General features: G+C 36.7%; 3 protein-coding genes across 3 annotated transcripts; all 3 read right to left on the bottom strand.

The window, feature by feature from the left end:
• Nucleotides 1-2,827: 2,827 nt before the first annotated feature.
• LOC120897909 (putative uncharacterized protein DDB_G0282499) lies at nt 2,828-6,455 on the bottom strand. The gene has a single exon (XM_040303103.1). The coding sequence runs from the start codon at nt 6,425-6,427 to the stop codon at nt 5,339-5,341; it is 1,089 nt and encodes a 362-aa protein (XP_040159037.1). The 5' UTR covers nt 6,428-6,455; the 3' UTR covers nt 2,828-5,338.
• Nucleotides 6,456-6,525: 70 nt separating this feature from the next.
• LOC120897910 (histone H3.v1-like) lies at nt 6,526-7,661 on the bottom strand. The gene is given in 2 exon segments (XM_040303105.1): nt 6,526-7,149; nt 7,151-7,661. Coding segments are annotated over 2 exon segments (519 nt in total). The 5' UTR covers nt 7,591-7,661; the 3' UTR covers nt 6,526-7,070.
• On the bottom strand, nt 7,268-10,177 carry LOC120893291. Its single transcript, XM_040295099.1, has 2 exons — nt 10,097-10,177; nt 7,268-9,995 (listed from the first exon to the last, which is right to left on the bottom strand). Exons 1-2 carry the CDS (start codon nt 10,175-10,177, stop codon nt 7,665-7,667), a joined length of 2,412 nt encoding a protein of 803 aa, XP_040151033.1. The 3' UTR covers nt 7,268-7,664.
• Between the last annotated feature and the right edge of the window lie 1,812 nt (nt 10,178-11,989).

Raw genomic sequence — 11,989 nt, 5'->3', positions numbered from 1 at the left:
TTATGGAACGTGCACGAGCTATTTTGGACGATTCGAAATTCAAACGATCGATGTGGAATGAAGCGGTTTTGACGGCAGTACATCTGATCAATCCAAGTCCGTCCTCATCTTTAAGTATGAGCAAAACTCCATACGAATTGTGGTTCGGGCACAAGTCAAATGTGTCTCGTTTCAGAATATTCGGAAGCAAGGTATTTTGTCACATACCGAAAGAGAAGCGAACGAAGCTTGATGTCAAGAGTCAAGTAGGATTTCTTGTTGGCTACGGAATCAATGGCTATCGTGTGTGGGATCCTGTACATCGGAAGATTATCGTTGCTCGTGATGTTGTAGTCGAAGAATTAATGTCGAATCGTTGTTTGGAAGAATCCACTTTTGACCAAGAAAGGATGCTACCAGAACAGGTTAGTGAAACAAATCGTAATATTGAATTTACTGTTCGACATCTGGAAGATTTTGGCGATTATTTGAACACATCGACTGAGGGCATTAAAAACGTGAAAAATACAAATATTGAAACTACGAATGATCTATTGGAAACGGCTGATATTGTTGGAAATTCGGATGAAACATGTCATGAAAACTCGAATGATACGCCTGATGTTATTGACAACACAGAATATAACGAAGTAGCAGTTCGTCGTAGTGAAAGGCTTCGAAATCCACCTGTGCGCTTTAGTGATTATGAAGCTAATGTCGCATTTGCACTGCACGCGGACAATTACGTGGAAGATTTACCCGATACGATTGATGCACTTCGGAAGCGTGACGATTGGCCTGAATGGAAACAAGCGATTAATGAGGAGATGCAAGCGCTCGAGAAAAATGAAACATGGGATCTAGTAGAACTTCCTATTGGCGCGAGAGCAGTTCCTTGTAAATGGGTATTCAAAATCAAATACTCGGAGAATGGTACTGTGAACAGATACAAGGCGCGGCTCGTTGCTAAAGGATGTTCTCAACGTCAAGGATATGACTATCAAGAAACGTATGCTCCAGTAGTCCGAATAACAACAGTGAGGACCCTACTGGCAGTAGCAGTGCAGAAGAAGTTCTATCTTCATCAGATGGATGTGCGGACCGCCTTTCTGAACGGAAACCTTTCAGAAACAGTATACATGCTACAACCACCAGGATTTGAGAGGGGGAAGAAGGTATGTAAACTGAACAAATCCTTGTATGGTTTAAAACAGGCGCCGCGGAGCTGGAATGAAATGTTCCACAATTATATGTTGACACTGGAATTTGTACGGTCAGCATATGACAGTTGTTTGTACACTCGGAAATCTACGAAAGCTGAGATGTATCTAATCCTATACGTCGATGATATAGTTTTGGCATCAAACTCTTTGGAGGAAATTCGGTTGGTAAAGGAACAATTAAAAAGGAAATTCGAAATGGACGATATGCAAGAAATAAGCAACTTCCTTGGAATGAAAATTGATTACGACATGGCTCGAAGTTCGTTAAAAATTAATCAATCAAAGTACGTGAAGGACTTGTTAAAAAGATTTGGTATGGAAGATTGCAAACCATCGTTAGTACCCCTAGAAACCAATTTGAAGTTAACACGCAACCATAACATGGAGAGAACAACACAGCATCCGTACCGTGAACTTGTAGGATGTTTAACCTATTTGATGATTACGTCTCGTCCAGACATTAGTATTGCAGTTAATTATCTTAGTCGCTTTCAGAGTGGTGCAACAGATGAACATTGGACACATCTAAAACATGTACTAAGGTATTTACAAGGCACAAAGGATTATTTCCTAGAATATCGACATAATCAAGAGGAGCCAATTGTAGGATTTGCTGATGCAGATTGGGGTAGCGACATGGAAAGTCGTCATTCCACAAGTAGCTACATATTTCAAATTTTTGGAAACACTGTTCTATGAACCACAATAAAGCAAGAAACCATAGCATTGTCATCAACAGAAGCGGAATATGTTGCGTTAAGCCAATCATCCTGCGAAGCAATGTGGTTAAGAAATCTGTTTACCGAATTTGGTGTGCATTTGAATAGTCCGTTAATTATATACGAAGACAACCAGTCGTGTATGTATATTGCCGAAGAGCCTCGCGAACAAAAACGGATGAAACATTTAAACATCAGATACAACTTCATACGAGAATGTATCCAGAACGGAAGAATCCAACTGAAGCATATTCCAAGCGAAAACCAACTTGCGGATATGTTTACGAAAGGGCTTTCTTCAGCAGTTTTTACGAAACATCGATTTGCGATAGGTCTAAGAGGGGGTGTTGGAAAAACAAAGTAGACCATAGCATATACGACGGGTATAAAAGAAGCAGCTTGCTTCAGTTATGTAGTAGCTTAGTATAATAAACTGTAGAGACACATTCTAAACTCATTAAAAATAAATTTTGATTAATCAGTGAGAAAAGACAGCTATTTAATTTAACCCTTACACAGTCATCGCGGGCTGCATTAAAGGCTCTTGAGGGACGCAAGCGGCCCGCTGGCCGTAGTTTGAAGACCCCTGCTCTAGAAGCTCGCGCCCTCGATCACGCTTTGCAGGACGTTATGGGAAATCGCCAAACGTTCGGTGATAAGGTGGTGCTGTTATGTGGCTACTTCCGACAGTTACCAATGTCTAGGTTCTGCAGCAGTGTATCCGGCAGAACATGCTGTGGGGCAAATTTAGGGTATTGCGTTTGCAGGAAAAAAATTGCTGGTCTGGACTTTGCAAAAGTTATTCTGTTTGACGAAACGACCTACACCAGCAGAGATATATTCTACTATATTCTCGAGTAATGTCATCAAACAAGATTGTACCGAGAAATTAACAACTATTGAAAATTAACACATAACATAATACTTAGCATAGAGGCATCGTTTACTATTCAATTGGGATAAGAATAATATCCATGCGATTATATGATGAGGATGTCACTTATTTATGTATGATTGTGTACATTAAACAATAGAAGCATAATTGTAAGCACTAATTGTAGCTTCTGTTTAGTCGTGAAGACTCTGCCCTTATCCAGCATCATCCTAATCTTCACTTGTACTTATAGAATAACGCCATATGAACTAAACTTCTATGGCAGTCGTAAAATATAGTTCTGAGAGGATTTTTGCATTTTGCAATTACTATGCTGTTCGTTTTTGTTCTACAAAGACAATTTAATGTTAATTAGACACAGATTCACAATTCATCTATCCTTTGTATGTTTCATTGTTTCTATTTCATATATTGATGTTTTGTAAAAAATATTTATACTCTTATTTCTTGGTTGAAACTACAGATTCCGATTTACTAATGTTTATTGATTTTATAACATTATTTTATACATAAAATATTGATTTATGCCTTTTAGTGTACCTCCACCTAAAGCACGTGACTTACTACTTGTAAGATTAGTTATACGCAAATGCTGCCCATGTTTGCCACACAAATGGTTTAAAATGTTACAGTTATACGTCACATATCTCTTGCGTCTGATTAGTCCATATTACTTGCCTTCATTGAGATCATTCGTCATTGCATATAACATTATTTAAGATACATAAATTTTTCTACAAGTATACTAATGGTCAACTATACATAGTGATTTTTTGCAAGTGCTACATTAGTGAAATATTTTATACGATGTTATCTTTACATAAAATGTTTGTGTTTGTTTATTAGTTTCGGTTCAACATTAAATCCTCACACTACTGTGATTACAAACTAGAAGAATCAAACCAAATGCTTCATATCCGATGTACATTGAACACGGTATAACCAAACGTATATATTTCGTGTGAAAGTCATTTTTTGCCATTAATTGTAATCCATAATATGTATCAAACAAATAAAAATGAATCATAACATCATTCGCCTGCTTGAAGAATTAGCTACAACAAATGCAATGCAATATAATAAAATGAATAAATCATCAAACAAGAATAAGTAGATACATTTTTTCCAGGCTCAAAATCAAATCCACGTCTTACAAAATTTTAGAAGATTCCTGTTTCATTTACTTAAACTAATAAATACGTATCTGTTTTGCGCATTAATTTTCCTAGCCAAAGCTCATACAACGGGCATGAGTACAGATTTAATATACATGATGGAGTTTATGATTATTGCATATTTTGTTGTGTGTTACGTTTAGATTGTATTATCTTTAAAAAGTACTGTACAATGCTACACATGTCACATTCGATACATTTGGAATATACTGTGTTATTACTCGAATGGTATGCAATATTTTTGAAATGCTTCACCATATCGTGTATACCTTAACGGAAATGAAGGAAATATTGCAGTATTGTTCATTTTATTTAAAACAAAATACTTTATAAATCTTTTGTGTGTACTTCTCAATTTTACACGCATGCTTTGTTGATTGCGATTGCAAACAGAATATTGATTCTGTTATGCTGTAATTTCTATTTCTTTCGCATCTACCATTTTTTATCTTTGTTGTGATTTTTTCAAAACTAGCAAACATAAATTTTGTTATCGCGGAAATTATTATGAGCGGCTTATGGTCGATTAAGTAGGACTTAATACCTAAGAATATACAGTGTTGCTTTATTCGAAGTAAAATTAATAGTTCATTTTAGTATACATAATACATTTTGCTTTTTCATGATACCATTTACTATCATTCGAAATCATAGTCATATATCACGTCTCGGTTATGTAATCCGTGAGTAATCCGATATTGGTGAGGAGAAGAAACTATTAAAATCGTTCTTCAACGTATATTTTTGCATGCTACTGTAACATATTCTTGGCTTTATAATAACTTCTGATAATTAATGCATCTTTTATATTTTGATTTAGACAGTCATTGACATGTTGATAAACATCAAAACATTGTTACTATCACACATTATGTCTACTTTACCGTGAGTCAAATTGCAGTGTATAATACGTAACTGAACATATGAGGACATACTTACTATACTATACTTCTCTAATTAGCTATCAATTTTTTTTCTTTTACTTTTTACGATTGTTCGTGAATTTTCGACTATCATGTTTTCCTTTAGCATGTGCCAACATCGTTACGAGCTTCTTATGTGAATCGCCCATTATCCAACCATGCTGCTGCAATTGTTCGTTGCTGGTAGTAGATGTTTCTTCTACTATTTGCATAGGAATTTTCTGTACTAACAATGAGTTGTCATTTTCAACTTTTGTCAGTAGCTGCTTTTTGCAGCCTGTCTTGCTTGCTGACATTAATGTTAATGGCTTTGATCTTTCAACAGTGGCCAAAGAACGCATTTCTTTGCTTGGCGAGCTTACCTGCATTTTTTTCAATACAGTTTCATCATTTTGGGCGCTAGTAGCATCATCACTGGCATTACCTACATTCGATATTGATTTTGGGCTTTCACATTGTTTCTTTTACGACCACGTTTGTTCCCTAACGAAGAATTAATGGTCACAGATTTACAATGGCGGCGACGACCATATTTTTTTTTAATGTCGTCATATTCTTTCGCTCCACCAACAAGATTTTTTCCTTCTACATGTAACTCTTCGTCGCTGCTAGATGACCAATAGTACAACATATCTCCAGCATTTCGCTTACGGCGAGACGTCGTTAACAAAATGCCATTATCATCAGAATTCAACAACGTTGATTGAAGCTGTTCTATTTTCAAGTTAGCTTCAATATCATTTTCCAATAATTTACTTTTTACCTTTTTACACTTGATGCTCTGCTCATAGTCACTATCCGGGTCGTAAGCAATGTTTTTCATTTTTTTTTGAGTGGCTTTGCGTTGTTTTCCAGCTGACATCGAAGAAATTTTACTGATGCTCTCTTTTTTTGTAGTTTTTGGTTTTCTCTTACTCTTATTTACTTTCAGTGTTTTTGAAGCTAGTTTATTACCTTTGCTATCATTATTGTTATTGGTGTTATTATTGTTATTATTATTATTTACAGTGAGTGATTTGATGTTTGAATCGTGGAGAGCATCAGCTGTATAATACGATTCGTTTATCAGGTGGTTTAGCTCTTTTGAATTGTGATCTTTATCCTTCTCACCAGATGAAATTTGCGGTTCAGATTCTCTTGGATTATGATGCAATGATGAATTTAGTTTTTGCTTGAACTTGCTTGTTATCGTTTTTGAAGATATTACTACGCTGGATTCTAAAGTATGCTCTTCTAGAGATGTTAATTCTAAGGCTAATGAAACATCTTCTGTAGACACGTTTGGCGTTTGACAGTTATGGACACTGTTATCATTATTACATGTAAGTTGAAGTGGCTTATCATTCAACTCTATACTGTGAGTAGTGCCAATGGCTACAATGGGCTTTCGTTTGGTTATATTACAACTTTTACCCATTGTTTCTAATATGACACTTTCCATAACCTTCCGAATAGTGTCATCCGTAACCGCAGTGTCTAATTTGGAAGTTTTTTTTTCATTGAGGGATTGCATTCCCGTTTCAAACCACTATGCTTTTCGGAGATGTTTTCTGTATTTCGCAGCTGCCTTTCATTTTGACATATGTCCCTTATAAGTGATGACTGAGTAACGATGGCTTGTTCGGCTAACCGAGAAACAGGACCCTTTATCTTAGATGATATATGGTCATTTACTTCATTATCTTCAGTTATGTTGATTAATTTTATGATGTCATCAGTTTGAAAGTCTTCAAACTCCTCAGAATCCCACGTTTCCGTTAGATTTTTTTGATGAGCTGCTCTTTGGCGACGTAATCTATCTGGTCCGTATTTTTTCGATTCGTGCTTGTGTTGCACCACGCGATACTGCTGCCGTGTATTAACATCTTGTTTGGATACTTTGACCTCGATATTATTATCAGAAGTTTCAAATAATTCCGCACAAAACGAATCTTTGGGCAGATTATCATACTCGCTAGCGGATTCATTACTGTTATGTTCACATGATGGATCAGCTGCATTTTTTAATGTGTCAAATAGCTTATCAAAGTCTTTTGCTGGGGTCTTGACTGTTGATGACGATTTTGAACTGTTTGCTGCTGTTCCTGCATCCTTTGCCGGCTCGATTACAATATTTCCTGGAACGCTGGTTGATTTTTTTCTCACCCCTGAATCACTTACAAGCTTATCTTTTGCTCCACCCTTTTAAAGATACGACCCATAATAAGACTTTTTTCTGAACATCAGCAGTTGTTAATTTTTAGGCGTGGTTTGTTCACTACTGCTGATGCTACTGTTTTTATCGTCCTCTTCTTCTTCTTCTTCTTCTTCTTCTTCTTCTTCTTCTTCTTCTTCTTCTTCTTCTTCTTCTTTTTTCTTCTTCTTTTCTTCTTCTTCTTCTTCACTCATCGTATTTGTACCATAGACAAAATCATCACGATCAGAAAAACTCAAACTTGACATCTGACTATCTTCGTGATCTTCCAACGTTGGTGCTTGAATAGTAGATGAATTGTGCTTTAGGTTTAGCTTAGAGCCCTCTTCCTTTTTCATCAAATTTTGATTCTGTATGGATGTAATAATTTTCTTAGATGAGTAGGACGAAGGTGAAACGCCGTCACATGGAGAGTCTTGAAAAGCATACACATCTTCTTCATCATCGGCAACTGTGTTGAGAGGAGGATTATTTTTATACATTCTTCTTCGATATGGCCCTGTAGCCCATCTGGAGGAAGTTTTTTTTGCCGATTTTATAGTGTATTCCCGGTTCTTTAAAAGCCAGTCTTATTTAATTTCACAGATTTTGACATACTAATGCCTGTACGCCTTGCTGTGATTTTGTTAATTTTCATTTCAATATTGCGTTCGGTTTTAATCGGTTCTAATAATCTTGGAGATGATGCATGTACTTGATCGTTTGTCATTGAAACCGTTTCAATCAGGGGAAACCTAAGACGCGCTTCAGGGCATGCGTTTACATTATCTTTAACTGAAGTAGAGATGATTTCTTCGCTTTGTTCTACAATGCCAAATTCTTTGGGGATATCACCACACAACGCAACATCGGCTAGAGTATCCAAGCGTGACTCTTTGCCAATACTGATACAGTTGTTTGTTGCGTTAGCTGACATCACGGTTAAGCCCGACATTGGTATTGATACCTTGAAATTGTCATATCCTTTCAGTGCTCCTTTAGTTTTAATTTTTGCATTACTGCCATTGTTATTACTACCACCACTAGTACCACTAACCATCGAGGTATGCATCGAGATTTGTGCTGAATCATTTCCTAACTGGTTGGGTATAACATACGCATGTGTCATAAAATGTACGTTCCCATCTAACTCTCTTTGTTTCTTTTGATTAATTGGTTCTTCTTGAGTAAGAGTGACCTCATTGTGAGTAGTTTCAAATTCGTCCATCACACTACATTTAACGGTCGATAAACGCATCGGATTCTGCTCCATGGATGATGCTAAATTAGTAGAAAGAACAGGAGTTGATGTATTATTTACTTCATTTATGTGAATTATGCTTGACATATCCGAAAGATTCGCTTCATTTGATTTCAAGGACATGGTGGTTACACTTTTTAACTTATCATTTTCATTCGAATTAGACTCCTTTAGCATTGAACAACATTCGTAGAACAGTTTTTCTTCTTGACTGAGTTCTTTTACAGGTTTTTCAGTGTGATCTTTGATTTTCTCTATCAATGTTTTTGCTAATGAAGGCATTGTTGATAAAGTTGTGGGGGCAGCCGTCGGCACCGCAGGGATTTCCAATAGTTTTTCATTTAATTCAATTGTTTCTTTTGTAATAAGGTTTCCTTGGTTTGTTTTTGGGTCGTGCAGCAAATTATCGTTGGCCAGGTGCAAAGAATGATCTGGTCCCTGATTTTGTTGAGCCACTAGATATTCTTGTTCTGATAGCTTTGCGATGTGTGACAACGTCATGCGGTGTTTATTATATGCGTCTTGTTTTTTGAATACTTTTCGGCAAAGTTCACAATTGAAAGATTGATTTGGTTTGCTATTTTGCATTTGTGACTTTACTTGTTGGCGTTTAATCTTGCTAGTTGAATGTTTTTGTGACTTTCGCCGTTTGCTTCTTACACCACGATTGCCCAATCTTGATGTGTTAGTTACTGTGGGAATTTCAGTAGAAACACTCATGATGTCTTCATCAAAGGCTTCAGTATTCGTTGTACTTTCATCATCGGCTATCACTGACGTAGCACGTCCTGTAATACACAGCTGTATACTTTTTGAAGGTTTAGCAAACATATCAGTCGATGGATGTTGAACAGCATTACTACGAGCCGCAAAGCAAGCAAGAGACATGTTATCATCATCAGAGTAATCAGTTGAACCGCTTGATGAGTTTGTCGTGTTGATGATTGTATTTTCCACTATCTTCTTTATACCTTTTGGTGATTCGTCCTTATCATTGGAAAATGAAGATGATTTTGTTGGCTTCTGAGTTGATGGTACTGCTGAAGTATCATACAAAGACATTGTTTCGCTCTTTTGATTTTCGAATGCGTTAAAATTTGTCCTATCTATTGTCTTTTGGCATGATTCCTGGTTTGAAGAAATTATTGATGTATTGTTAGAGGGTACTGTTGAAGGATTTACTTTTCTAGGTTTCCGCCTAGAACTGTCTATTAACATAATTTCCTCCTGAATGTTAAAAAGTTTTGAAACAGTTTCTGCGATCTGACTATTTTTCGTTGTTCTTCGTTTTGGAGTGCTGGATTCAATACTGGGTGCGAACTGCAGTAAGGATTCAATTAGCGGTTCCGAGGTGCCATTTAACGGGAGCTGATTGCGACGCTTCCAATCTGTTGGTACTGGAGTTTTAGAGCGGCGGTTGCTGGATTTATTCGATGAAATATCTTTTTTCTTCAAAGTATTTTCCTCCCTGTGCAATGTCGATTTTCGAGGGTTCAGTTCCTCCGAGTTACCCAATCCATGTTCTTGGAATTCATTTGGTATCTGATAAATTGAAGCTCGACGTTTGTAAATACGTTTTACTTCATTTCCGATATCATGCAGGTGCTCGTCTTCCTTAGATGTTACTTCCACCGGAGGGCGACTATACTATACTTTTCTTGAGAACTTATCAAACTCATGGTTGATCGTACACATAAAGAAGCCCTCCGAGCACTGATTCTTCGCAAAGGAGCATTTTTTTCTATTACTTCAGCTACTGGAGTCTGCTTTTTGTCAATATCTTTTGGTATGACATCGACAGCACCATATTCGTCTGTTAATTTAACCATGTTTTCTTCTTGCTCCGTAATATTTTTTCCAGCAATTTTCACTTGTTTGGGTATGCTTAGTTTTGTTCCATCGGATTTAACCGGACAAAAATCTTCCTCGCGACGTTGCTGTAAAATCCGTCTACGAGGATCACGTGGTTTCATTGTTGCTTCAACGAAGCTCTGCACTAAATCTAGACCCAACTGGCCTTGGCTACGTGTACCTGGCCGAGATGTCAACATAATATCATCTTTAATAGACGAGTTGCTTGATTTTGTTTTGTTTTTCCACTCTTCTTTCTCAACGTACTGAGACAAGTCGCAGTCAACAAAAATCGATTTCCGACGAGACATAATTCTTTTTGGGTCATTTGCCATTACATTTGTAGTACTGGTATCTAAATTGTCTTTAAGAAGGCTGTTGTTGTCTCCAGCACGAGCTTTTCCAATTACTGAATCAATTGGTTTATGATATTTTGGTGTTGTTGTTTTACAACCTTGGATGTTGATTTTCTCTGTTTTTTTATTTTGTAAGCAAGCTGCGACCGTTTTCGTCGAATTACATGAATATTGTGTTTTTGACCGGGTTGTCTTACTACCTGCCAACTGTTCGGCCAATGTGTTTTTTTCGATGTTGAATTGTGCACAACGTTCATTTGTCGTATTTTTTTCGTTTGCTTTCGAGCTTAAGTTTGCCAAACACTTTATATCAGTAGAGGAATATTTTAAAGATTCATAATTGTTTGCGATTAAGTCTGGACTTCCTTCTTTTGTCTGGGTGCCTTTAACCTTACTGGATGAGGTTGTAATGCTGGTAGATATTTCATTCGTGGATTTATTATTCGCTTCTTTTACAGATAATTCTGATCTCGTTAGTTCTTTGTCTTTAGTCAGTCGTTTAGAAGAGCAAACTTTCTTTGGTGCAGTGCTTGATGAAGTTACTGTTTTCGATGAATCATGAATTAACAAGTCTGGCATTCGGGGGTTTGATTTACGCTTAGCTAATTGGGGGATTTGTTCAAGAGAAAATTTCACATCTGGCGTTTCGCAGGTTAAATCATGCAACAGCTTAAGATCATCCAATCTCGATTTATCAACTTCTTTAAAGCTTTCCAACAACTGGTCTGAGAGTATTGATGCTAGTTCATTTTTTCGACGTTTTCGTATAATTTTGGTCGGAGATGCTTTTACCTGGCTGACAAATGCATCAACAGAACTCTCTTCCTGCGTTTCTTTGACCCCGTCAATAGACCTAATGTTGCTAGCATCCTTTATCGATGGTGTAAGAACAGCTGGTTCTATCTCATTAGTCAATAATACGCATTGCTCTTTGTCAACAGTTGGTTGCGAATGTTTTAACGTACAGCCAGATTGTATCGACGAGTTCTGTTTTTCTTGTTCTATGTGGTTAGTTTGTTGATTGTAGTCTATGTGTGTGTTTTGGGGCATTTTAGTTATTTCTTTTCGTTCTTCCTGTACCATTGTTGGTGTAATAACTGTACTACTCTGCAGCTGATGATAAATCTCGATACTCTGATTCGCTATTGTTTTGCAATGTTTTACCGGTGCAATAACATTTGTTTTTGATAAAATATCGTTTTCGAGCGAGCATGCTTCTTTTATAGTTTGGTTCTCCTTTTTTTTGGGATTTGACCCGCTAGCAGAGTTGGAAGGATTGTTTAGATTAATCTGTGGAATTGTAGTACTTTCACCGATTGTAAGGTTAATTTGTTCATCTAAAATTTTCAAATTATTTGATTTTTCTATCACAGTACCAATTGGAGCATTTTGCATTTTAACTTCTTCCTGTTCATTTTCTTTTTCATTTACAAA

This window comes from Anopheles arabiensis, chromosome 2 (genome assembly GCF_016920715.1).
Source record: "Anopheles arabiensis isolate DONGOLA chromosome 2, AaraD3, whole genome shotgun sequence".
In the NCBI taxonomy this organism is placed as follows: Eukaryota; Metazoa; Arthropoda; class Insecta; order Diptera; family Culicidae; genus Anopheles; species Anopheles arabiensis.
Note: the sequence above shows the minus strand (reverse complement) of the source record. Positions and strands in the feature narration are given on the sequence as shown.

Coding starts and splice junctions, on each gene's coding strand:
- LOC120893291 (XM_040295099.1), bottom strand. CDS start 10,177: ATGGTTAAATTAACAGACGAATATGGTGCTGTCGATGTCATACCAAAA. Junction 9,996..10,096: donor AGCAGACTCCAGTAGCTGAA/GTAATAGAAAAA, acceptor AGAAAAGTATAG/TATAGTCGCCCTCCGGTGGA.
- LOC120897909 (XM_040303103.1), bottom strand. CDS start 6,427: ATGCAATCCCTCAATGAAAAAAAAACTTCCAAATTAGACACTGCGGTT.